Below are 27,655 nucleotides of genomic sequence, written 5' to 3' on the forward strand. Positions count from 1 at the left end.
CTACTGCGCGGGTACTGCGCAGCTGATGCTTCCTGCCTCGTGTGTGCACACGATTCGCCTTGCCCGCGACCTAGATGTGCAAGATGACGGGTCGTACACGCAGCAATTACACATCATTACTTTATGCGCTGCATCCCAGGGGTGACCAGGTGCCGATCGAAGAAACACCATGGTTACTTCACGGCTAACAAATGGTCCTATCTCGCCAACTGCTCGCAGTTTTAGACTTGAAGTCGCCGGGCTTGGTACGACGAGGAGGGTCCCCGGTGTTCACCGCGGCGAGGACGAGCCCCGTGCGCTCGCGACCGCGCTCGCGTCGATGCCAAAGTGCGCCGATAATGCGATTAATAATTTTCAGAATGCAATCCACGATCTAGGTCGTTACTCTCCCATGACGGCCCGCTGATCATGTTCGCTCCGTCGCCCAAGTTGGAAGGACAAGCCAAGGGCAAAGTGCGGAAAAAATGGAGGCCGTTCCGCGCGACGGACTTCCAGGCCTTGATGTATCCCTGTTTCATTTTATGTCGCGCACTCGGATTATTCCCGTACAAGATCAGCGCTTCGACCTTCGAGATTTCCAAGCCGTGGTACATCGTGTCGACCGTCATCGTAAGCGCCGTCAGCGCTGGCGGGCTGGTGATACTCTACCACGTCGACGTCTCCGCGAGAATCAAGTTCGCGGGCGTGCCCGGGGCCCTACAGTGTAACTGCTATTACGTACTCGGTGGCTTCATAGCGGTGATCACGTACATCTTGAGCAAACCGCGGATGCATTTGCTACAGATCACGCTGGACATCTCTACCAGGCTGCCTCCGGAAACGTACCAGAGAATGTCCAGGCTGATCCACGCCAAGGACATCTTGGGTTTCCTCTTCCTAATTGGGCAGGCGTCGAATTGCTACTCCGACACGTACAGCGATACCATCGTTAATGTTATAACTCTGTACATCACTCTGGTGGTGTTTCAGATGGATATGCTGTACATGAATTGCGTTTGCGTACTGAAGGCCTGTTTCAAGCGAATCAACAACAATCTGATAAATCTGCGAGAGCTCGTAATAAGCGACGAGCCGCATCTCCTAAGGCGGGTCTACCACGAGCAGAGGAATCCGTTTCTGCTGATGGAGCTCAAGGCCCTGAAGAAACGGCACCTAATAGTCAGCGACACCGTGCAGACCCTCAACACGATCTTCAGTCTGCAACTTCTCGCCACCATAGTCATGACTTTCGCCGAGGTTACCTTCAGCTTGTATTTCTACATAGCACAGTGGCAACAGAACGTATTCTTTATCGATCTGCAGAAACAGATCTGGTATGCGTACTATATCACGTCCATAGCGTATTATTCTATCAAAATAGCGTTTGTGGTGTGGGCCTGCGACACCGGCAAGGATCAGGCCCTGCAGATCGGCACCACTGTTCACGACGTGCTCATCAACACCAGCGATAAGCAGATCAAAGATGAGGTAGTAAAAAATGTAGTAATTTAATTAATCAATCACTTACTCAACCCTTTGAAGTATACACTTTTCTTTCAGCCGATTTTTCTGGAACCTAATTCCAGGGAACTTCAGGGTTTTTTGGATCGCTGATTACAATTCAAATGTAGATTTTCAGGCGCCATGTTGGATCCCGCCGTTATACGCTTTGTAAATCTGATCTTGTATGTGTAATCAGCAACCAGAAAAACTTCCGGGTACTGGGTTCCAGATAAATCGATTGCATTTCTTGCAATTTTGACTCTTCATATTGGATCCGCCATCTTGGATTTTCCAAGTTTCAAATTAGAAGTCAGTGGTCTCGAAAACTCCCAGATGCCTAATTTCGGAATGTTGTTTATAGGAATAATTTTTTGACTGCACAGGATATCTTATAGAAAGCAAAATTTTTTAATTAAAACTTTAAACTACTACATCGAGTCAATCGATAATTTTAGAATTTCGACTTCAGATTCAGAATTAGCGAACAAAAAACTTTCTAGATATAAAATAGCAAAAACATCGGAGTGAAAGATGTGTTGGTCTTTTTAATTTCTGGAGGTGTAACCAGGGTTGGGAAGTAACTCGTTACTTGTAACGAAGTTACAGTTTTTTTCTGGTAACTTGAACTTAACTTCATTACTTTCTCTCCACCTGTAACTGTAACTTAACTCAGTTACATTTTTTCGATAACTAGTAACTAATTTAATAGTTACACTAATTTAATAGTTACTTTGTATATATTTTAAACCTCCACTTCGCATTAGGCCTTGCATTTGCGCATAAACGCCTTTATCGGCACTTCACAATTCAAATGCAGATTTGATACTTTTATATTCATCGCAGGACAGTAACTGCAAAGTTATAATTTGTTACTTTTTAAGGGGATGCTGGAGTGGTTTGATTTACCGACAGAGTCGCATACAGTTTTTGCCTTTGTAAATCTTACTATTGGCATTTATGTACAAAATAATTCCAGACCGGATTGTGGATTGCATAGTAAAATATTTTCATATAAAAAACATTGAGTTTTGAAATCTAATTTGTATTTCGCATTATGTATTTGAAATTTTGAAATACATATATGTTACATCGTGCTTCAAAGGGTTAATAGTAATGTTAATTGATGAAAATGTTTGGTGTGACATTTTTCTATACGTCGACTCTACCAGCGAGTTATTCTGACGTTGCAGTTGCAACTGTTTTCCTTGCAAATATTGCATCGCGAAAATACATTCTGCGCGAAAGGTCTCGCCGTGGACGCGACGCTTCTTACCGCGGTAAGTATTCCATTATTTGTCTTAATTAACCACACACAGATACATGTCGTTCACTTTGTGATTTTGCTTGTAGATAGTGGGTAGCATCACCACGTACCTATTAATTTTGATACAATTCATGGTCACGACGAAATCTTGCGAAAAGTCATCCAATATTACGCAAATAGTTTAATCATATACATACGTGTACAATAAAATGTACGCTACCGAGTTTTTAATTATTCGAATGACAGATACCTCTTTATACTTTATTCTAATATCCCATACTATTGTTAGTGCAGATAATGCTTCGTTAGAATGATTAACAGTTTTTAGTATATTGCTTGTAATTGTACGTACGAGTATATTAAATTTAAATTATAGAAACGTTCATCGAATGTTTAATTATCCTTAAGACACTATTATATTATTATTTTCTTCATTAAAATTTGTTTCTTTTAAACAAAGAAGATATATGGTAGAGTTTACGAGAGACATGGAATACAATATCAGCAGAAACAATAACGAAATTAGTTGAACAAATACAAAAAGTTTGTAATCAAGGCAAAGCGTGCACGTTTTGAATATTATTTAAATAAGAATTAATAATATTTCTTTAATTAATCTCTTAATTAGATATTATGTTATAGCGTATTGTTAGTCTATAAGCTTATTGTAAAATAGTTTTTATCAATAAATAACAGTTCACTCACACTAACTCTATTTTTTTAGTTCTTCAAATCGTTTGACTAATTATGATTGATAGTGTCATAATTAAATAAAAAGATATTGCAAGTAGAAATCGCCTGATATTTTATAGGTATACATGTGTGCAGAGACACTTGGAAAGATTTTGTCATGTAAAAATGAACTATCCAAATAGAAAATTTTTAAATAAGTTCTAGTTGTTTAAGTGCAGCGTGTAAGACACAATAAAACATTTTTGGAAAAATGTCGCTTTGGATTCAATACACACATCATATGGTTACTTTTACAGTACGGATATATATTATTGTATAGTATAATTATATAAATTATTAATTATACATAATTATATGTAATTTGATATAATTTTGTATAATTTGATCTATAATACATTTTTTCTCGGGATGCAATCTAATTAATCCCTTAATTTTTCTCGCATTAGAATTGATAATTCAGTAATGTGGTGCGAAAATAATATTTAATTATTGAGAATTCATTTTTTTCAGACATGTAAAAATATAACGTTGAAAGTTTTATTTCCGACGACGTTTCATATCGTACATTCTACGACGCCTAGCAGCAGTTCAGTAACACAGATATGAATAAAAGAGCAATTAAATTTTCGTTTCATTGACGCCACATGGACGGCGATATCAGCACGGAAATTCAACGATAAATGCAATCTTCGAGGTCTAAAATTACATCTCGACACTCCGTGCTACAGAAGAATGGATTGCGCTGCAGGCTGCAACGTATGCGAGTAATTTTTAGACATTTTCTTCGCGGAGTCTTCGTTCTTATCGTCGGGCGACCCACGAAAGTAACATTTGACCCCGCCTGTCACTCCGCTAATGTCAAATAAATCGTAAATTCGTAATTTCGCTTGTCCTTGAACCCTTTATACACCGTAAGCGTTTATTTTGTATTTTAAGGCAATAAAGATTTATCGCTTTGTCGATTCGACGTTTCGTTATCTGGCGTTTGTAAGAAGGAAAGAACATACCGCCTTCAACATCTTCGTCAACGACGGGTAATCAAAATAGACATTTGAACGTTAAAATGAGCTCATGGAGACGCGAGTGGAGCAAAAAATTATTTATCATGGGTTATTGCAGGTGCGATAATAAAAAGCATCTGTAGCGTCACGTCTGCAGCGGTCTGTATTGTTTAATAGCGATTCCGACGATAGAGACACCGGCGCCGGCGACGGCGGCCTCGAAACTGAGTTTTCATTCAGTGCGGAGACATGTGGGGTGTAGGCGCAATCTATTGTCGTCAAGGTTAACGCTCTACTGCGCGATAATATATCCGCATATAGTCGCAAAGGTTAATTTGGACTAAAAGGCTAAATGCGTTAATGATTTCAATCGGACTTTAATGCCGCGACGCCGAGGTGCGGGTCACGGCAAGCGGACGACATATTGTTTATCGCACGCACGAGAACCGCGCAAGCGTTGAGGAGGGAATTTCCTGCGGAACATTTTATTTCTTTTTTTACTCCCTTTTACCGCTTACTGCCGTACTCTCCTTTTGTTTCATTCGCGGTCCAGAAACAAAATCGAACAAATTAAGCATCAATGAATAAGTCGAGTAAGGTTGATGGTAGAGAACAATCCGTAAGGCAAGGCAGAGAAAAACTTGAGTCGTATACAAGAGACTTTCATGATTTTATTCTTCTCCGCTTTATCTACGAAAGTCTTAAGCGTTTACGAATCGTTTTCTGCCATTAGCCTTAAGCCTTGTGCCCACGAGCCAAGAACTGTGTCCAAGTTCTAGTTCCGAGAAATGTGTAGCCAATCAACTTTTCTGTAAAAGATGCAAGTTGATTGGCTACAATTTCTTGGGACTAGGACTTGGACACAGTTTTTGGATCGTGGACACAAGGCTCAAGAACTGTGTCCAAGTTCCGAGAAATGTGTAGCTAATCAACTTGCATCTTTTACGGAAAACTTGATTTGTTACACATTTCTCGGAACTAGAACTTGGACACAGTTCTTGAACCGTGGACACAAGTCTCTGCCTTGCCTTACACTACGACTAAAACAGTCTTAACGTTTAGGGATCGTCCTCTGCCATCAATTATTTCGGCACCACGTGCAATTCATCTTGAACTGGACATCGGTCCAGACGAATATATTATGTTTCGGCGGGAACTGAATGAGGCTGCAATTATGCAACAGCATGTTGATGCAAATGGGCTCCGCAGATGACGCGTGTAAAAACTGAAATGTCAACAGACCAGATAGAGTCAAATGGCTAATAGCGAAATGCAGGAAGTTTTCGTTAACGCCGCATTATATAACGCAGTGACAAATAAACCGGACGGAACCGTCTTTCCTCCGACGTTTTAGTACAACCAGTGGCCCATCGTTGTTATTATTATAAATTTCCTATTAATTACTCGAGCTGTTTATTACTTGCGCGTATTACTAAGAAACGAGAAGGTGAGTCAGCGCTGCGTAACAGCGCTATTTATATAAAATGTCCTGAGCTAACTTGTGACTTTTAATTGACAGAAAGAGGTGAACTCGCGATAAACGATAGCTTCTCCCGATCTCCTCGCTAAAGAAAGACCGATTCCAATTTCGTCGAAGACTTCATCGAAGAAATAACTCGCTCAATCAGGGACAGTGCGCCGTATATGTGTCAACTATGACAGCACGTGTTGCGCGGCAGCGCACATGACGTGTATCTAGTGCGAGAGGCTGCATCTACGCGATAATTGCATACGTAGTGACCGTCCGAGAAACGCGATCTTACGCGTCAGCGTGCGCACCTGCCGTGATCCTTTCAGATAGCCCGGAATTCCAAGCTTTTGTCTAATTCTGGCAGCGGGGGAAAGAGGTCAACGAGAGAGGAACCCTAACAACTGATGATACACGAAGAATTTTAAGAAAAAATTCTTACAAACATGGCGAACCAATCAGAAGCTGGGTACCGCATGTCCAGATTCTGATTAGAGGGTCTCTAAACCGACGTAGACACCCTGTAATCAGAGATTGGGAGAGATGCGATTCTACGATTCTGCGATCGTAGAAGAGTGAGATAGCCTATGTTTCTCTCTCACTCGCGGGAATTTAACGAACTTTTATGGCCAGTCTCTGATTACAGAGTCTCTAAAGCTAAGACTCCACAGACTACGTTTCTACCGAGGGTCAGAGTCGGGCTAGAGTCGGGTCAGAATCGGGTTGGGGTTTGGTGTTTTGGTGTTTCCACCGCAAGAGCGCTCACCCCAACCCGATTCTGACCCGACTCTGACCCTCGGTGGAAACGTAGTCCATAATAGACTACGTTTCTTACCAAGGGTCAGAGTCGGGCTAGAGTCGGGTCAGAATAGGGTCAGAATCGGGTTGGGGTGAGCGCTCTTGCGGTGGAAACACCAAACCCCAACCCGATTCTGACCCGACTCTAGCTCGACTCTGACCCTCGGTGGAAACGTGGTCATAAGCTGCGTTCGGCATTGCAAACGCAAGGCGTCGGAGTGCTCCTCCTCCCTGTCTATCTCATTCTCCTCTCTCGCTCACTCGAATGCGAAAGAGCACTCCGACGCCTCGGATTTACAATGCCGAACGCAGCTATAGATGAGGCAACGCATGCGGCAATGCGAGTCGACCAATCAGAAGCTTGCCGCAGGCTTCCTGCGTTGAAATTAAAATTTTTCCATTTGTTGCCGCACGTGTTGCCGCAGTTCAACGCGTTTATGGAGTCTCAGCTTAAACCGACGATGTCTAGTCGGAAATAAACTCTGATCACCGTATAGCGATGGACAGAATGGTTTGAACAGGAACGTGCATTTAGAGCCGGGGTTACGCTTCAAAATTTTCTTTTCCGAGGAATATTTTACTCGATGGCTATTCCGAAGCCATCTTGAGCACTTCCAATCTATTTCTCGAGTAAACATTTCCTCGCGAAAAATGTTTCGTAGCATAAACCTGACTCTAAATGCGCGTTCCTAGACTAATTTAAAAAACAAAGTGTTGCAACCATTCTGTCCATCACTGTATGTACACGTGCTGTCAGAGAATGGCGGGCGAAGCATCGCGCGGCGCGGCGCGCGCGTACGAACGATCACGCGATTTCGCGCCTTTCGCGATTGCGTCCCATCGCAGCGGCGGCGGCTCTGACCGATACGCAATTGTCAGTGCCGCGCCGACCGCCGCGCCGAGTGAACGTTAAGGGAGCGTCGCTTTTGCGCGCATCGCGAGAGTACGAGGCCGCGCCGCGCTCTCAAATCGGAGGCCGCCGAATTCGGGGAACGGCAGCTGCGGCAGATCCTTTCTCTCGTCCGAGCGACGTCGTGGTTCTTTGATGCGAGTGACAGCGGGCCAAAGTGCTCCGAGGAAACGGAGACGTCTGATAAAACGAAAAGAGAGGAGCGTTTGAAGCGCGTAGTGGCGAAATCAACGGCACGCGCACGCGGACGAGTGCGCGATCTTTGACACCCGCCAGTGGACAGTTCGAGGCCTCGCGGGCTCGCACACGCGCTACGATTTTTGAATAAAGTGCGGAAGAGGCGGTCGAGCGCACGCCACGCGAGGTTCGGCGGATGCGAGTTCGGCCAGGTGATCAATGCAAAAACGCGGCCTTGCCCGTATATCACCGATGCCGCCGCGTCGCGGCTTGCCTTCGCACCCACGGTAGCGAGTCACGGCGACGAGATCTAGGATCGGAGCGAGCGGCACGCGTAATCGGCGCGCAAGTGGGATGCAGCGATTTTAATTCCCGCGCGTGAGAGAGCGCCGTGCACCGATCTACGTCGCGGCTGCGCTTGGAGAGGCGCAAGGGCGCCTCTTGAGACCGATTCCCGTTCGACCAAGTAAGTCACCGGCATCGCTTTCGCCTCGCACGAGTCGCGAGGTTTCCCACAGCCACGACCCGACCGATTCCCGTTGCGACGCTTGCCTTTGCGCGTTTAACCGGGGATGCGTTTCTTCGACGCAAAACTTGCAAAAATATTATAAAACTTTGGCGATAGAAGGTGTCCCGAGGGGGAAACCGCTGAGGGCATTGTGGTGTACAGATCTGCGACATTACTGGGTTTTTTTGGGCATTAGTTTGGGCATTAGGCCTTGCTGAGGCATTAGAAAGATAAAATAGGATGAAATAAGATAAAACAAGCTAAATAAGATTAAACAAGATAATAAGATAAAGTAATGCCCACTGGGCATCAGTTTGGTGTATGAGATTTTGGTCAACGGTTTCCCCCTCGAGGTGTTCCGATGCACAAACTATCTTTTTCTTGTTCTTGCTGAATTTACTCTGAAGAGGTGAAACCCCTGGAAGTCAAATCTCGCTCTTCAACATGTTGATTTATTTACGCTTTGATGTTTGCATAATTTTATATATGTAAATAAAACGAAGCAAAACATGTATTCGTGCATCATAAAATGTTCTAATGAAAACATGTTAAGAATATAAACATGTATTTCTCCTGTTTTGATTATTTATTTTACGCAATGTATTTAGTTTTTCCTCTAAAAGTTTGTTCTGCTTCTCTTTATTGATGAATAATAAAACAAAAGTGAAAAATGAGTTAACTTCTACGGATTGATAAAGTTTCTTATTTTTTTTTCCGAGAGAGGAGCCTTCCATTGTAAGCCGATATCCAAGAGGTCAAGTTATTGTTCGGGTACTTTGCCTAGTTAAATTTTCAAAGTCAACTGCGTACGAAACTTTTTCAGTTGTTGTTTTTTTACGCAGGAGACAGTAATTAAAACTTATCTACCTTAATGAGTCCTCAATTACCGGACGCTTAGAAAGGTTTCAGTCATTGTTAATGTTTATCTCTCGGTAATTATCTATTCCTACGCACAAGTTAACAATTTCAAAGTGGCTACTTATTATTTGCGTGTGCTCGACTAATTATATTGTTAAGTAAATTTACCTTAAACCTTGCATTTCGGGCAACTGCGCTTTCGCTTGTAAAATAATATTCCGAGATGACTCCCTTATATTTAAAAGTCGCTATTATTAAGAAACCAACGACACGGACAATGAAACGGAAGATTGGGTTCGTGCTATATTTACGTCGGCGCGACTCTTGTATCACCAATCCTAATCGAGACGACGTGCCAAGAAATGTGGGTAAAGCATTTGGCGCACTTTGCGGAATTGTTAGGGCACTGTCTCTCGTCATAAATAAATGCGTGACTCGTCTAACTCGTATAGAAGTCACGACGATCGCCCGCGGTAATTTATGGGAAATTTTATGTCTCGCTTTCAGCAAAAATTCATTATTACGGGACCATTACATAAATCACATTTCTATGACTCTCGCGAAAAAGACACTTGAATCGACTTGAAAATAATCTATTCTTGGTAAGCCGGAGAAGAAATAACGATACCAACTCGATACAGGCAACACATATTAGCTCAGATCGAGGAAGCGCTGACTAATGCCCAATAATGGGTCTAATGCCCAAACTAATGCCCAAAAAATGTCTAGTAATGTCTACACGAAGGAATGTTTTCTTAAGATTTACTCTGAAAATCGTGGGACAACATGGTACTTTGAAGAACTCTATAAGGGTTTCCTAAATTTCGCTATACACTTTACTAATAAAATGTATAGAGGAAAGTCCCCTATTCTGAGATAGTCCTCCTAATATTAGTTTCCGCTAAATTAATAGGCGTCATCTGTTGGTTCCATCATGAATTTATTGCCCTTGGAGCGAAATCTGTTTAGTGGAAAATTCATTGTTAGATCGTGGGAGCGTTGCGAAAAAAAGTTTTGCGATTGAATTTGAATGTTGGAAACCTGCTATCTCGTATTAGAATTCTATCTTATAATAGAGGACTTTTCTCTACTGAGTTTAATTACTGTTCTTCGAAGCGCCACGTTGTCCTACGATTGCACGATTCTCTGGATAAAGTTTTAAGGGAAATACTCTTTGTGTAGCCCAGTAATGCCGCAAATCTGTGCACCACGATGCTCTCAACGGTTTACCTCTCGGCCCAGACGGTATAAAGCGAAAGCAAATAAATCAAGACGCCCGGTGCAAATGGAATCAACAATTAATTATTAATGGAATAAACAATTGATAATAAAAAAAATCGGATCGCCGCGGAAAAGTCTAATTGAGGTTTCAAGCGGCGGAAGTCAGTGAACTTTTTGCCGAGTATACGTGACGCGCGATAGACGTGACGTTTCCGTTAGACGCGCTCGAGCGCGCAATAGCGTCTTTGAGTTATTACACGGTGTTAGCAGAGACTAACGAGAATTTATGAACGCGACAATGAGTCGTCTAGTCTTGTCGACAATACGCGGCGAGTGTTTCTCGTACCATTGACTCCAGCCGCATTCCTCTACATAAAATTGCTCTCTCTCTCGAGAGTTGATCGCTTTGTCCACCTCTCCGCTCGTTAATGCCGCTCTCGAGAGAAATGTAATTTCTTCGCCCGCTGTACACAGTAAAAAATACAATGTTAATTTCACACGTGTCCCAAAGAGTCCATTCTAAATTGCAAGTTCAAATAACAGTCACCGCGTGTGTTACTGTTTGACAAATAATAAATGTTAATTAATTAACAGTATACTTCACATTACGTTCTTTTAACCATAAGTGTGATGTAATGAAAACAGACAGGACAAGTAAACTGTAGGAATAGTTACAAATTAAAATTTTAAGAAAGTCGATGTTACATGTTTTGGTCGATCTTGTAAAATAGTTGTGTTAAAAGAACTCCAAGTAATATTCCATTTTTAAATGACGTACATAAAGTGTCAAGTTATTATGTTAATTTTACATTGAAATAATAATCAAGTCTTGGTAACCCAAGAAAATTTTTACGTTTCAACACACGATCTTTTACTGTGTACACATCGCCCTTGATGCTGTAATTAAATTCTAACAATCGGCCGTCGAGCTTTCTCCCACCTCGCGCAATACCGTGTCGCTGGAGAAATTAAAGTGAAAAAGAAAGGAAAGGCGTTGCGCGCTCGTCGTTTTTAATTGTCTCAACCGATTATTTTTCCTCGCGCGGCTCTAATTCTCTCTCCAAGTAGAAAAGTCAAGCGTCACGGGCGACGTCAATCATTATTTGCTCGCGCTCATTGCTCGATTCGTGTTTATCATCGCGCAGACCCGACGTGACGTGCATAGCGCCGTGACGGACGCGAAGTGCATTGAAAACGCTCGCCGAAGACGGATTGAGTCAACTTGTGCTAATATTGTCGTTCGATAAATTCGGCGCGAACAAACAGCCGGCGATGCGCTCGATTATCATCGTGACGAAACGTACGTGCACATACGACGGGGTATTTTAATTCTCATTCCAAGGTTGCGTCCAATCTATACGGCGGCGCCGTCGAAGCAGTCATTGTAGAAGCTGTTTGAATGAAAGGTGTAAATTCGCGCCCGCGCGCCGCGTTTCGACTACGCGCGCTCGACGAATCGTCGCCGGCGGGCGGCAAATACGTCATTTTACAAATTGATTCTACATACCCGACGCGTACGAGTACACGTACGCACGTACGCATACGTCAAGGTAGATCGTATTATATGTTACCGTTCATCATTCGCCCGTCGCGTTTATTATCTATCGCGCGGCGGCACGTGCGCTATAAGAGCGCGATGATTAGCAATGTGCCAGGGAGCGATGTGTTGCCCATCCTCCTACGCGCGGTCTCCTCCTCTTCCCCCGTTGGACCGAAATATATAATTCATCTTGCGAGTCTAACGACTTGTGAGCCTGCTGTAATCTATACTCCGCGAACATCTACGCACGAGTTCTGTTACCTGATAAGGACCTGATACTTGGGTCAAAATGTATTGAAACTTTTGCACAAATAACCAGAGTTGGGAAAGTCAGGTACTTTATAAAAGTATCTAGTTGCAGTTTCTTTACTAAAAATGTAACTAGTTACAGTTACAAGTTACCATTACAAGTTACATTCGTAAATGGTTACATTGAGCGTGCGAGGAAAGAAGATGAATTAATGTGACATTTAGTTAATTATAGAGAAAGGAATAGTTTAATCTTAAATGAAAAATTCTAAAATCTAGAAAAAAAAATAATAGTAGGTATGTAACGTCCTTTGTCGAATATCGCGGTGGCAACTTCGTGCGTCGTAAGGTGGAGGGAAAATGTATTCTAAACGCAAGAATATCTAAACTTACATTTATACAAGTTACTGTTATCTCAATATAGTAAGTCAATCTTTTTTAATTCGCTAGAGGAGAATAAGAATTATTGATTTTATTTTGATAGTCTTATTTTTTCACTAAATGAGGCTGTGAGAAATATAAATGCGTCAAGAGTATTTGTTCTCCGATACTCCCTCGATTCATTTTATCGGCGATGTTTTTCGGCGGTCGAACCAAAGAGTTACGACACGCTACACAATTTCGTACGCCTCGAATACACGATTTATCTGTGAAGCTTGCGCGTGGCGAACGCGAGAATTGGTTTCCAAAGTTAAAATCAACGTGATAATTGCGCTCGTACGGCTACGCGGCGAGGAGTCGCGAAAACACGAAATTGTCTAGGCACACGAGGGCAGATCAGGAATGCGGATCTGCTGTTTTAACCGAAAATAGCGACGGTCCGCCTCTCTCGTTCTTCGTTTTTACGGCCGATCTCGGCCGAGACCCGCTCTCCGATCGCTCGACCTTGCCCGTGATAGCCGTTATTGTGATTCCAGTCGATCGGAACCGGCGTCGAACGGACGCGACAGCTCACTCGGGACAAGACGTCGTAATTTTACGCCTTTGTTAGAATGAATGACTGATTCACTCTTCGCGAGGTCATTTCGCGTACCGCGCGCGTCACGTGCTTATTTAGATAATATACTTATTAACTTGCAAGTTAGAATTTACCGTAGCGATACGGCGCGCCTTGCGTAAAAGGATTCGCGCGTGCGACGCATTTGACGGCGATTCGAAATACACAGGCGAGCCGGGGATCATATTTTGACTTTGCTCTCGCGCTTGAATGTAATTAAACGAGAGCGGGCTCGCGCACGAGTAAAATCTCGATTTACGTCAGCCCGTTTCTCCGCTCCTTCTTCCGCGATGTTGCATCGCCATCGAATTACGGGCGATGTTGGTTTTGCGCAGTTTCGCACTTCCAATTGCGTCGTTAAGACTTTCCTTTTATCTTGTATATCTCAGCGTGCTCCGATTGCTACACATCGCGTTACTTCACTCCTCTCTTTCTCTCTCTCTTTCCCCCCTCCCCCTCTCTCTTTCCCCCCCTCCCCTAGAAGCCCAATTGCGACGCAAGGAGCCTCGATGAAGACTCCGATTCGCGACGTTACTTTAGCCAGGCGCTACCTTTCGTTCGTCAGGCAGAGGCATTTAATTATGCGGGAGGAAAGAGTTCGCGTATGCACAACGTATGCATACGTGTGCGATTTGCACGCAAATAGCGACCCCGTTGACATCATGAGGCGTACATTTTCTTGACTTTCCTCGTGATCAGCAGCGAGGCTACCGGCTCTGACATAGACGTGCGCGTTCGCTTAAAGTACTAACAAAAAAATATACCACCAGAAAGTAGTAACGTAGTTACTTTATTCCCATTTCTCACTGGTTGATAAATATTTTTATATCACACGTGCACGGAATTTTCTCTTAAAATTTACCGCGAAAATCAAGCAAGCCAGTAAAGTGCGCAGTAAAATTTCACGAAACTCTCGTGAAATTCTTTAAAATGTCATGTTGTCCCACGAGTGTCTGGCTTTCAGGATAAATTTTAAGAGAAGTTTTCAGAGATTCTCTCCGCGTAGTTTCTTCATAATTATTCCCGTTTCTCACGACGAGATACGGACACAGAAAAGCGAGGGAAAAATCAAAGAGACAAACATGGCGCGCCCCACTTATTGTTAGAAGTATCTACGTTTCCGAATCCGATCGCCACTCGTGACTCCCCTTGAAACTCCGACGAAATCGCCATTGTCGCGTTTCTAATGGACGAGTGATTTTCGCGCACTTTCACTCCGCCCCGAGAGAGCGAACGAATCCATTCATGAGAGAACGGGAAGATAATAATTTTCTACGAGCGTGCGCGAGTGCCGCGACGTAAGACGCACGATGACAAGTTGTTTTTCTCGGGCTACGTAATGGCACGATGCACGGCGTGTTACAGCACGAAGATAAAATCGGATCTGGGTTGCGCCGCGAGTCGCGAGTGCGTGAGTCAGTCGCCAGTCGCGTCGTCCGCTGGAACAAACAGAATTATTAGGCTGATGTACGAATAACGGCTGCTTCGGCATTGACCGATGCATATTTTTCTACTAGATAAACGTTTCCACGAAATCCATTGCGTAACAGATTCGAGACCGAGCCCGCGCGAGACAGTGTCTTATTTTCTCTCGCTCAAGTCGGAAAGCAGCTTTTCTTACGGCGAAATTAAGCTGCGTCATGACGCAATCGAGAATTCGTCTAATTGAATTCATCGAGAAAAACAAGCTGGAGACGACAGAGAAACATTATTTCTCTTTTTATATCTCTGCTATTACTTACGAGAGAGTATTTGTCTCCAGGCACTTTTCTTCCGTCTTGGAAACACAAAGGTTTGTACAGGGTGAATTCATTAAGGCTGCCCCAACCTTTTACCATGAGAGATGGATTACCGACTGCAACTGTCTCAATCATGTAAAACGTAATTGTATCTTGAGAGATATAATTAAATATTATATGATTGAAACATATATAACGAGATTTTTTTCTCGGATTGGCTATAGTTTCGGTCGGTAATCCATCCCTCATGGTAAAAGGTTGGGACAGCCTCAATGATTCACCCTGTATACGTGAAGAATCTCTTTCTCGCCTCAAGATAAGGACCGGTGAATACACGCGGCTGATGGCGATTCATCAGAAAAATCCTAGATCAGGCCTATCGTGTACAAGATACACGAGGGAATGCAAATATGATGGACGGACACTTATTTTTCGACGAGCGCACTATGTATCGGTACGTAACCGTTTGCACTTCCGACTCGCCGCCCGCTGTGAGAAATTGACGAGCATTCGTTCGATCTTCGCGCCGAGTCACTTTCATTAGCGCAGCGATAGCCAAGATCCTAATCGTCGGCTATGGCAGGCTATTAGACGTCGATTATCGAAGCAGATCGCAAATGTAAAAAAAAAAAAATTATTTGCTCTACGCGGATATGTAATTACTTAGCGCGAATGCTCTTACATAAAGAGAATTATTTATGCTCGTCCGGCAAAAGAAGCGGAGTTATTGATCACTATAATACAGAGTTATCGAGCTACTTCGTTAATTATTTCGCGCGTAATTGATTTTCTTCTCGCGCTGAAATCGCGCACTCAGAAACTTTGGAGTTTAGTCTCACGGCAAGCACAAATATTTTTCGATCTCGATAATTATGCGCATTTATAAGTCGCATGGAATGGCTGTGTCGGTTATCACGCATGACGCGACACTTTTTTGACGCATATCGACGTAAACAAGTATAATTTTTTTTCACGAGCGCCACAACGACGCACACTTACATACTGATAATTACGAGATACACACACACCGGGGATTCATAAGTATCCAATAAGGATGCGGTCGCGCGCGTGCTAAAAACTACTTCTACCATAATATTCTATAGTTTACGATAATGACACTCGTGAAATCGTTTCTCCGAATTTGTACAATCAATCAATACATGCAACATATGCAGTGATTACGAACAATATACATGTGTAATCGAAACAAAATGTCTCTCAATAAAGTTTGCTTTCTATTTTTTTTCTTATTAAAATAACAGTTAATAATAAATTATTAAATAAATGTTTAAAAGTACTTACTCGTGTAAATCACGCAATAAATCTATGTGACGATTATTACACGGAGAGAATTTTCTCTTTATCCTGAAAATCGTGTAATCGTGGGACAACATGGCATTTTGAAAAACTTTACGAGAGTTTCCTGGAATTTCACCGTACATTTTACTAGTAATTATACTCACAAGTATACATTTTACTAGTAAAATGTATGGTAAAGTTTCAAAAAACTGCCGCGCAGTTATTCGAAAAAAAAGTGGTGTAATCGTGGGACAACATGGCATTTTGAAGACCTTTATGAGAGTTTTTGAGATATTACCATACATTTTACTAGCAATGTATGGTAATATTTCAAAAAAACTCTCATAAGTTTCTTTCAAATGCCGTGTTGTCCCACGATTACACAATTTTCAGGATAATTTTGAAGAGAAGACTCTCTCCGTGTAGTGTTTTTAGAGAGCTCTAAAATTAATTCGAACCGAAGGGGATTTTAGAAATTTCCACACCGAGCGGTGCATTACTTTCCTGAAATATTTCGGAATATCTTTCCCGGGGGTATATTGTGAATCATGTCGACATGGTACGTAGTCGCGATAATGCATGTGACTATGACGCGCTGTCGTGTGCTTCTCGAGACCGCGAGATGCTAGAGTAAGGTCTAGACGAGTCAAGAGGCGCCCGGAAGTGATCTGTATCGCGAGTGCCCGTTTATAGGCGCCGACGAGGTAACGCACGTGTCGCCAAATTAAATTAAGCGCGGCCACTGACGTTGGCAACCCGCGTCTCTCGATGTTCGCGCGGAGACTCGACCTCTCGAGTTACGGATTTCTTTTTGTCTTTCAACCGGTAACTATGAGAATATTTCTCTATGCAATTTCTTTGAGTCCTGACAAGATTGTTATAAACGAGCCGAGGGGGAAATCGCTGACCAAACTCTTGTATACTAATGCCCACTAATTCCCAGTGGATATTACTTTATCTTATTTATCTCGTTCTATCTTGTTTTATTTTTTTTATCTTTATAATGCCCCAGCAAGGCCTAATGCCCCGAAAATGCCTAGTAATGCCCAGTAATTCCGCAAATCTGTACCCACAATCATAGTATAACTAGTATGCCCACTCTCTGTCAGTCCTTTGTTCTTTTTGGTTTCGATCACGTGGTATTCCGCCATTATTTTGGTATAAAATCCTGTCACACTGTCACACTACCACATACACAACATCCGTCTCATTGGCTCTACCAAAATAATGGCGGATGCGCAGAAAGGATCGACGCAAAACGAAACAAATGACAGAGTGGGCATACTAGTTATACTATGCCACATTGCCCATCAGCGGTTTCCTCCTCGAGACGAGTCTTATTCGTGCACTGTAAAATATTCATTTTGCCTTAACCCTTAAATGCATCATGTTGCCGTTCGGCAACATACCGATATCTAGGTGGGTAGCGTTGAATGTATGTACGGCATCGATGAAGCGCACACTGTAGTCGATTGGCTACATACTGATCGTATGTACATACCATTTCATATGTTTCTAATCTCATGATGTTGCCATTCGGCAACACACCCTTTTGTTCTTGAAAAAAATAAAAAAAACAGTAAGATAGATTTTTTTCTCATTTTTCCCTTATTGTACTCCTTTTGTTGTATCATATTCAACAAAAATATCATAAAAACAAAAAATCATGCATTTAAGGGTTAAAATTCTTCGAAACAATTCATTCAAGTTTAAGTCACGTTCAATCTCGGAGGTTATCGAGTGCCCGCTATTAACGATATGAGAGATCGAAAACAAATTCGCATTGGTACTTCTGCAAAACGCGGACGCACAGATTAAGTGGCTAAAGACATTCACGAGGAGGAAACCGCTAACCAAAATCTTGTACACCAATGCCCACTAATGCTCAGTGGGCATTACTTTATCTTATTATCTTATTTTATCTCTTGTTTCATCTTATTTTATCTTATTTTATAATGCCCCAGCAAGACCTAATGCCCAAAAAATGCCCCAGTAATGTCCAGCAATGCTGCAAATCTGTACACCACAATGCCCTCGGCGGTTTCTCCCTCGGACGTTTACGATAGGTCGAAACTGGGGCATCTTTGGTGTCGATAACTGCAAGAAAAGTGTCTGTCCATGCGAAAAGATATCGCAAATTCTGAAAATATAATTTTGCGAAGCGTATAATCTGCACATAATATACCGATATACTTAAAAAAAGTACATATTCATTTACTTTCGAAATGCATATTCAAAATGCTTTACTTCAGTTATCTCTTCATTGTTTCTTTTTAATTTTATCCTTGTGGCACCGGTATGATAAGAAATGTCTTGTGAGAAAAACATCGAGCCTCGCGTCGAGCGTTATTGATACTATTTGACTCTGAAGAGACGAAAAAAATTCAAGCTTATTTGATGGTTTGGCTAATATAATTATAACAGCTATTATATTAATCTAATTCGAATTAGTATAACTTGAAAAACTTTGCAACTTAAATATTGAATTCAATATACAATATTGCACGGCTACAGAATCTTAAATAAATTGGAAAAATTATTGTATATGAGAAATCTCTAAATATTTTTTGCGCGTAAAACAAATCGACAATATCGTCCTATCCCTTAAGTACGTTTCTTTTATGTGCGATTTTTTGACTCTTATCTCGAGATAAGTGAGGTTCTTTTCTGTTCCTTTTTGACCGAATGAATGAACGAAATGTCGAACCCGGTTCTTCTTTCGATGCCTTGCGCTCGCGAGTCGCGATTTCTGCGAGAACACCGTGGCAGACGTCATGCACGAAAGTAACGGTTCACCAGCGGTGTAACTGCTGCTTGAAACAATCTGTTCGCATCAGTCATGCAAAACAGCGAACCGCGGTTACAATGCCATTATGAGCAACCGCGGCTGCAAAGCTGTCGTGTTTATGGCCATACGTTTCATTCTCAAGTGGGCAGTTTGTAATACTCAACGAGTATATTAAAGTATAAATATATTCCGCGAGCTGTCGAGCTGAAAGCAAATATTGTCGAATGCAAATAGTTAGTAATTTAATACTGCAATAAAGTCTGCGTTATCTCGAAGCCTGAGTGACCAATACGGGATTTTGTTCTGTAATCGTATTCCGAGTAAAAAAAAAGTGCGGCGGAAGCGCCGCTTGCAATTTTGTCATTCGCTTATTTTCACAAGCGTAGCTCGCTTTCGCTCGTAGGCGGATATTTTTCTCTCTTTGCTACGCGTTTATTATCGCAATTGCTTGTACAATAAAACGATAATATGCATAACGCACGAAGATACGCCGGTCCTCGCGTTGATCGGGCGTCAGAAAAATTCTAAAGTGGCGTAAATCGACTTTCTAACCCGTTCTCCCAGAATATCTGCGGAAACTAATTACTTGGCAGGCCGAAAACGCGGCGGTGCATCACGTTCGTGTGACGCGGCAATCAGCTGATCGTCACGTTGCACGGAGACGACGAAAGTGCAAGCCGCATCCCCGGTGGTGCAACGTGAGTCAGTGCGACCGGTTCTGTGGTTCCGTTGCGGCGTCGAATTCCGTACACAAGCGTCGTATTACGTCGTTTCTGTATCGTTCTAGCCACGTGCCCGCTCGGCGGTAATGCTTTCTCGCGTGTCACGCGTCATTCCCTGATCGATCTCTCCATTGGTTCGGCACGGCAATTTTGCGGATAACCACTTTTGCGGGACACACGCACGCTCTCGAGCATCCTCGCGATTGACAGGGCTTCCAAAACGCGTGACGTCGCGAAAAAAGACTTTTTTGAAATCTATCTACAAGCAGTCTGTGGTTTTTAATTTAATGTTTTGTTATCTAATTAATTACCGATATAATTGTTTAATCATCGACTTTTTGGTAATTTTAGGGGATCCTAAACCCGCTGGCGAACTCGATCAGCGTCGATAAGATAGGAGACGGAATTAAAAACGTCAATTATCGACACTTTTTAATTCCAAGTTCTACTCGGCCCGAGAAAATAGCCAATCAATTTGCAACTTTTACGAAAAAGCAGCAATTTTATCAGCTACACATTGCTCAGACCGAGATTTTTAATCGAATTCTAGATCGTCAACACCATAGCTTTACTGACAATCTGACAGATTTTTGGCAGCGACCTCTCCTTCTAGACTTGGATATCTGGACTTGCGTTTATTAGAAGTAATCTTTTTTCTAGGCTGTTAATCTTAGCTTTAACTTCACGATATTGTTCTTATATATTGTCCCTAGAGTATGCTGGTCTCATTTTGTATATATTTAACGTAGAATTTTTGTATTAAGCAAATATTGTCAAGTGTATCGAAAATTAGTAAAATTAAAAATTGTTTTTCGTTCTCGATATAAAGTCGACCAGCATAGTTTAGATTTTGCCACGTACTTCAATTCCGTAAAATAGTTTTGCGTTTCTATAAAGCCAATTAAAAGATTACTTCTAATAAAGAATGTCGATAAAACAGACAGCTTTAGGATCCCCTTAATTGTCAATTTTCTGGGAAATTGCGATGAGAATGTTACAAACGGTAATATTTTTAGATCGAAACAAGTGTGAAAAGCAATAGAAAACGAATGAAAGAGTTGCGAGATTTTTTGTCCTCGGAAAGTTTTCCCTTCAAGTATCGCTGCGCCACAGGCCGCTGTCGTCGGATTCGTCGGCGAAGAGTAGACGGTCTTGCTCATGCATAAGCGATTTTTTTTTCGGATTATGGCCGCGCGCTGCGTTGACCTCGATTTCGTTGGCACGCACATGGCGCGCTATCACATCGGCTGCCAAGCGCAGCGATATCTCCGCGCACCCGGTAGGCAGCGTACCCTCGATAGAAACCTCTTTTCTGCTGGATGATAAATCGTATATTGTCCAATTACGCGGAATATATTCGCAGTAATTGTGATCGCTGTCAGATTTGGCCGGTCGATTACGACGTTGGGGAACGACGAAAATATCTAACAAACGTCTTTCTATTTGCACGCTCGTTTGGCTTGTACGGGATCGTATGTAGGTGGACGCCCAGACGTTCGCAAGAAATATGTTCATAAACAACAGCTCTTACAAACGTTGTGTCTCACAACAGTTGTATTCTTTTGTAGATGAACAAATAAACACCGAACCATGCCCTATTTCTAGACGGTGTAAATCTATCGCGCCGTAATCTATTGCCCTAAAATTTTAAGTTTAAGAACCGGGCCTCGAGGTAACTTATCTGCGTACCGAGACTCTATTTACGACTCCGTATATTACGCACTGACCAGGGTTAACCAGCCAGTTTCATTAACGTTGATCAATTGTTAGTTTCACCTCGTTATCTTTTATCTAAGTTTAGCTATTGAAAAGTTCGATAAACCAAGATTAGATTAAACATCGTCCAGAAGATACCGCTGAAGGTTATATTTTCGTAAACAGCGAGGCAGCTCCGATCCCGCTTACTTTTCACGGCCACGAATTCCTCGGGGATCGTAAACCTCGATTCAGCAGGAATATATAAGGCCCCATTATCCTTTTACGTGCCGGGCCGATACGCTAGAGCTGGTTCATTTCGCTGCCCGCGCTCGGGATAACGCGAGCCTTTCTCAAGCGAGCAATTTCGTCGTGTGAAAGGGTTAACCGACATCGAGGAAAACCGGCCCTAAGTCGTGATCCCCCGCGTTCCGGGTGAGCTACGCGCATGCCGCGTCGATGAGTGGCTATGCAACGTGCCGCGAGCGGATAAGTATGCAAGTAAGCAGGTCGATGCACTCCACCCACACCTGGCCCGGTGCGAAATAGCCGGCCTGTCCTTGACACGACGTGAACCGGCGGCCGCTTCTCTATCCCGGAGTAGGGCCCGCTCGATTCGCTCGGCGAACGAGACCGCTCCCTAGGCTGTCTCCCCCCTTCCGACTTGGTGTCATTCGCTCGAAAAAAAAATTTCACAACGGAACGGCGAGTCAGGCTCGTACGCGGCGTATTTTATAATTCGGTGTGTCGATTGTACACGCGGACATTAAAGTTAACTGCGAAGAATTGAAATTGTGTGCCGGTCGCGCCCTTGACCTTTCTTAATTTTGCGGCCGGCCATTTGTCACTTGATTGATTCTCGCTCGCCGACAGCACCGTCGCCTTTTGTATCTATTCCGAATGTTTGGCAGTTCGCTATTGACCTGTCGCGCCGCAACTGTGCCAATTCGTAGAACGCACCGACATGTCGTTCGGTGCGCTCTCTCCAAGTGTACAACTCACTCGGCGCTGGTTTAAAGCTACGGCAATCTTTTGTTGACCGCCGCCAGCACATATAGACTACGATGAAGGCTCCTACGAAGAATCTCTATTTAGACGACGGTCTCGATATAAGAAACTTTACAAATATATAAAATGTGCCCCGATGCGACTGAACATGTTTCACTGAAAAGAACTCTCGGGAGTGATAGAGGAAAGTCCCCTATTATAAGATAGGATCCCAAGATGGGATAGCGGGGTTTCTGTTAAATTAATAGGCATAAGCAGTTGATTCCACCATGAATTGATTGCCCTTGGAGTGAAATCGTTGTAATCGTTGCGAAAAAAGATCTGTGATTGAATTTGGATCGAAAATATGCTATCTCATATTAGAAACTTATCTCATGACAGAGGACTTTCCTCTATAGAGGGTGTTTCAGCCGAAAGGTCAATACTCGGGGAGGTGATAGTATCGGTCATTTTAAGCAAAACTGTCCATATGAATACATGTCTCATTCCCAACTGTTTCCGAGATAGAGCTATTTGAATGTACAGTTGCAAAATTACTCTGCAAATACCGTTATTTTAGAGGACCGTATGACAGGACAAAATTACGGGGAATCTCTGTGAAATGCTTTACCAGAACAACTAGAAGACGTTCCTTTGCCTACACGGCGTGTTATGGTATTGTACTTTCAGCATGACGGAACCCCTCCTCATTACACCCGATTTGTGATGCAAAACCTCAACGTCACTTTTCTTAATCGGTGAATTGGTTGTGGCAGCGCCATTAATTAGCCACCAAAACCTCTAGACCTAACCTAACCCTATTGGATTTTTGTTTATGGGGTTAAATGAAGAGTGAAGTGTACGGAAGAAAAGTGAATGCACGAGACATTCAAATAGCTCTCTCTCGGAAACAGTGGGAAATGGGACATGTATTCGTATGAACATTTTTGCTTAAAATGACCGATACTATCACCTCCCAGAATATTGACCTTTACTCCTGGGATAACCTGTATATTTTTATAAAAGCGTAAACTTTTAATGAAACAAAGAGATCCGTAACACGTTTGCTCGAGTGCACGCGATGATGGATAAAGTAAATGAGGAAACAGAGTTGCAAAAGGACGTTTGGTGACTCTCGACAATCCTGGTTAGGAATTAAAGAGTGCGGAGATGCGTTGGACCGGCGCGTCTGGGTGCGTGGCTATAACTCGCACGGCGGACAGCTGCATCCCCGTCCTCTGGCATCCGTGAGATCGCATCAAACGGCGCACGTGCCCTCACGCACAGCCCACGCGCACACGAGGCCGATGAGGGATCGCCACGCGGCGCGGGAATGGGCGCGAAACTTGTTTACGCGACGAAGCGACGTCGTGCATTCCGCGGCGTAAGTTGCAGTTATTCAGGGAGCCTTGACTCGCGCCTTGCCGCCGCGTAGGTGCATCCCGCGTGTGCAGGCGTGAAACCACGCCAGAGCGGGGAGGGGATCTCGCGGATCGCGAGCCGTAGATGGGCCGGGATTAATTGTAGATTACGGGAAACCGCCGCGCGGGGCGCAAGTGCGGTGAGCGCTGTTTCTCGTGTTTCTGATCCTCGCACCAGGCCGCTCTGTAAACTCCGCGACATTAGAGACCCTGTAATCAGAGACTGGCCATAAGAGTTCGTCAAATTCCCGCGAGTGAGAGAGAAACATAGGCCATCTCTCACTCTTCTACGCTCGTAGAATATTCGTAGACCAGTCTCTGATTCCAGGGTCTCTACGCGACATGTCTGTCGCGGTCGATCCTCGACGCAGATGGAACGGGAAGATAAAAGATTGTCGGCGCTAGGGAACAAAGATACACGTGGCTTGAGAAATAAAGCGAGCTTTGTCTCATGTTTACCTTTTCGGCGCGACTCGTTTCTTATTCCGATATTCGCGATTGAATGCGTAAATACGAGAAGCGTTTTCTAATTAAGTGTGATTTTTTTTATTCAACCCGGGTCGTCACATTCGTTCAGAGACGCTTCCTTTCTTTCGTACACGGTGTTTCCTCCTTCGATTTGTGGGACCGATGACTACAACAAGGAAGGAAAGCAATCAATTGTGGGCTGAGTAACAACATGAATCACAATCAGTGAAAATCCCACGAATAAACGTCGAACAGTAATCTCTTCTCGAAAAGCAAAACTTTAAACTTCGTAGATTAGTTCGGAGTTGTGCAAACATCCTGCCACGGTTCTTTATTTCTTTGAATTTGTGTTGATCGCAAAAGAGCCTTATGAATTTTATAACAATAACTTGTAACTTTCTTTAACCGCGAACGATGTTTTCTAATAATAAAGAAAATCTCTTGGCTCCCGGCTACGTACAGTTCCTTTTCTCCGTGGCGTATTTCTTGTACAGTCCAACGCGGGTCTATTGTTAAAGAGTCGAGGCATGTGTATTGTTTAATCGAAAGCATTGATATGAATCAATCAACGTTTCTGTTTCGCAAACACAGTAGGCCATTGTGCGAAATATATGGAGATCCCGCGTAACTTCTCGCAAGGTCAACGAAACAGTCGCTTGGGATTTGCTCGAAAGCGGCGCGGGAGCGCGCGATAGAGCCGGTGCTCCGCACCGTCGGAGCTTTATCTGCCACGTGGGAGGTCCGGATCAATGTAGTTTGCGATGGAACGCAAAAAATAACGTCGAGCCGTGGTAATCGCGGCTGGTGGTTTATGGGCCGAGCTATCTGCTAGGAATAATGGTGCGTGCGCGCCGGTCGGGGAGTACGCGAGGTCAAGCGCGATGGTAGTCTTTTGTTCGTCCAGAGTTACCGTCCGAACAAAGGAGCTGCGCAAAAAATATGCACCCTGCGAAAGGAGGGAGGCCGCGCCGAGACGCTTAGAATTTCCCACGTGCCGTAGATCTGGAAAGCCGATTCGGCCCAATTTTCAAGCGCGATCTTCTCTCTCTCACGATTATCTTGCTGAATATTTACGCGTGGAAAGCACGAACCCGAAATTCCCATCTAATAACAGCCGTATCTAACGGAGGGTTTCGCGTCCCGAGCACGCGAACATTAAGGGGATCCCAAAGCCGCTGGCGAACTCGATCAGTGTCGATAAGATAGCGGGCGGAATTAAAAACGTTAATTATCGACATTTTTAATTCCAAGTTCTATTCGGTCCGAGAAATTTATTGCCAATCAATTTGCGACTTTTACGAGAAAGCAGCAATTTTATCAGCTACACATTGCTCAGACCGAGATTTTGGATCGAATTCTAGCAACACCATAGCTTTACTGACAATCTGACAGATGTTTGGCAGCTCGACCTCTCTCGAAAAAGCCTGCTGCTCTTTTTCTCTCCTTCTAGACTTGGATTTCTGGACTTGCGTTTATTAGAAGTAATCTTTTTTTCTAGGCTACTAATCTTAGTTCCAACTTCACGATATTGTTCTTGTATGTTGTCCCTAGAGTATGCTGGTCTCATTTTGTATATATTTAACGTAGAGATCTTGTATTAAGCAAATATTGTCGTCAAGTGTATAAAAAATTAGTAAAATTAAAAATTTTTTTTTCGTTTTTGATACAAAGTCGACCAGCATAGTCTAGATTTTGCTGCGTACATTAATTCCGTAAAAGAGTTTTGCGTTTCTATAAAGCCAATTAAAAGATTACTTCTAACAAAGAATGTCGATAAAACAGACGGCTTTAGGATCCCCTTAATATATTCCCGCGAGTGATGGAATTTGTTCGATTTCATTCGACAGAGTAGCGGCTCTTTTAATAAAATGTCTATTTATAACGCGCTATCTGAAATTTAATGCACGTGCAACAGCTAGTTTTCGTTTCAAGTGCACATTACAGTCGCATATCGCGCGTCGAATTAAAATAACGTTACCAATAACGAGGCAATTCACGCCGCGTGATATACAGTCGCACGGTCCATCGCGCGGTCGGAACGCGGTACATTTTGGCCGGCCGGTACGTTCCACGAGCAATCTCGTGGATAGGGAGACCTGTGATTTCCCCGGCGCTCACGTACGGACAAGGTTAACCGGTCGATGAGCTCAGGAGTCAAGCTGGAAGCGATCGTCAGGTATCCACGTAGCGATTTGCTGTCACGCACGAGGGCCTTTCTATTCCTTCGCGCGGCAATGAAATCGCCACGCGTGGAAATCCGGTTTCCGTCCTTCCGTCGTTTACATCCGCGGCTCGTTTTTTTTTCTTTTTGCGTACGCTAGCTCGATGGAGCGCGATAGATAAGCGCGTCCGCGCTGGGCGCGACCGAGCGAAAGGACAACGCTTGTGGCTCCGGGAATCGAGCAGGAAAGTTATTTGTCGGTAAAAGAATATCCCCGGTAAATACATGGCTGTACTCAATCCTCGAGATAAGTATGTAAAATGCGAAGGTATAAATCAGCGGGTTTTGCATAGAAATTCCACGCGCTGGACGTACATCGAGCCGTCCACGCCGTACGTTCGCCACATCAAAGTTGCGACAGCAAACGCGGCTGAGCCTTCGGCATCCGCCAGTCCCGCGAGAAAATCGCGATACCGCGCGCCGCTGGCCTGTAATTAGTATTACGCGCTTCGCTGCCTGGACAAACAGTTTCTTAGGAGCCGTCGCGATTCTCTCCTTCGCGACCGGGACTTTTCTCGCCGCGCCGGCTCTAGCGCGCGGCTTTTCACGCAGCGTCTGGCGCATTAATGAACTTGCACATTCCGCAGGGAGTGTTGCCGTAACGGTGTGGATCGGCGCGCGGTAACGGTATCGGAATACTTCTCGACGCGTTTATTATCCATTAGCGCGTTTACGCTATTATTCGTACTCGTCAACACGCCCGCGAGTAATAGATATTCTATCAACGAATGCGCACCGCGCGCTACGGCCGGTGAGTTTCAATTAACCGCCGATGGATTTATATTTATCGCCGACGACGGCGCTTCCGCGACGGTAAATCGCGACGGAGATTTTTCCGCGAAGATCAATCGCTGCGCGTAAACACGCGCTCAAGCGGGTGATTAATTCGCGCCGATCAACAATGTTGCCGCACGCGAGCCTCTTTTTTTTTTGCGAGAAAGTTTCCGCGGTAATTATGCATAAAAGCGACTTCCTCTCCGATTTGTTTTATTTTTAAATATGTTGTTGGGGATGTCTTCCCGAGTCATTTCATATATATATATAAGGGGGGGACTCAAACAGTTTCGGAGATACAGGCTGAAAAAGGTTACAAATAATAATATAGGTTTGTAATATTTCACGTATACCGAGATCCACCCCCACCCATCC

General features: G+C 43.6%; 2 protein-coding genes across 5 annotated transcripts in view; both read left to right on the forward strand.

The window, feature by feature from the left end:
- Window positions 1–3,729, forward strand: LOC105569181. 4 transcript variants are annotated; one of them, XM_012025397.1, is made up of 4 exons: window positions 1–1,236; window positions 1,361–1,467; window positions 2,673–2,759; window positions 2,833–2,915. In XM_012025397.1, the coding sequence occupies exons 1-4, from the start codon at window positions 409–411 to the stop codon at window positions 2,834–2,836; spliced, it is 1,026 nt and encodes a 341-aa protein (XP_011880787.1). In that variant the 5' UTR covers window positions 1–408; the 3' UTR covers window positions 2,837–2,915. The 4 variants fall into 4 exon arrangements, with proteins under 4 accessions (XP_011880787.1, XP_011880786.1, XP_011880784.1 ...); XM_012025396.1 differs by having other exon boundaries at window positions 2,837–2,914; XM_012025394.1 differs by having other exon boundaries at window positions 1–1,467; window positions 2,833–3,729.
- A 3,818-nt stretch (window positions 3,730–7,547) lies between these two features.
- Window positions 7,548–27,655, forward strand: part of LOC105569182 — a 45,720-nt gene continuing 25,612 nt past the window's right edge. The window contains exon 1 of the mRNA XM_012025398.1: window positions 7,548–8,259. The gene's annotated coding sequence lies outside the window, so the exon portion shown is untranslated. The remainder of the gene's footprint in view (window positions 8,260–27,655) is intronic.

This window comes from Vollenhovia emeryi, unplaced genomic scaffold (assembly GCF_000949405.1).
Source record: "Vollenhovia emeryi isolate VEMERY1.0 unplaced genomic scaffold, V.emery_V1.0 DF939125.1, whole genome shotgun sequence".
Classification (NCBI taxonomy): domain Eukaryota; kingdom Metazoa; phylum Arthropoda; class Insecta; order Hymenoptera; family Formicidae; genus Vollenhovia; species Vollenhovia emeryi.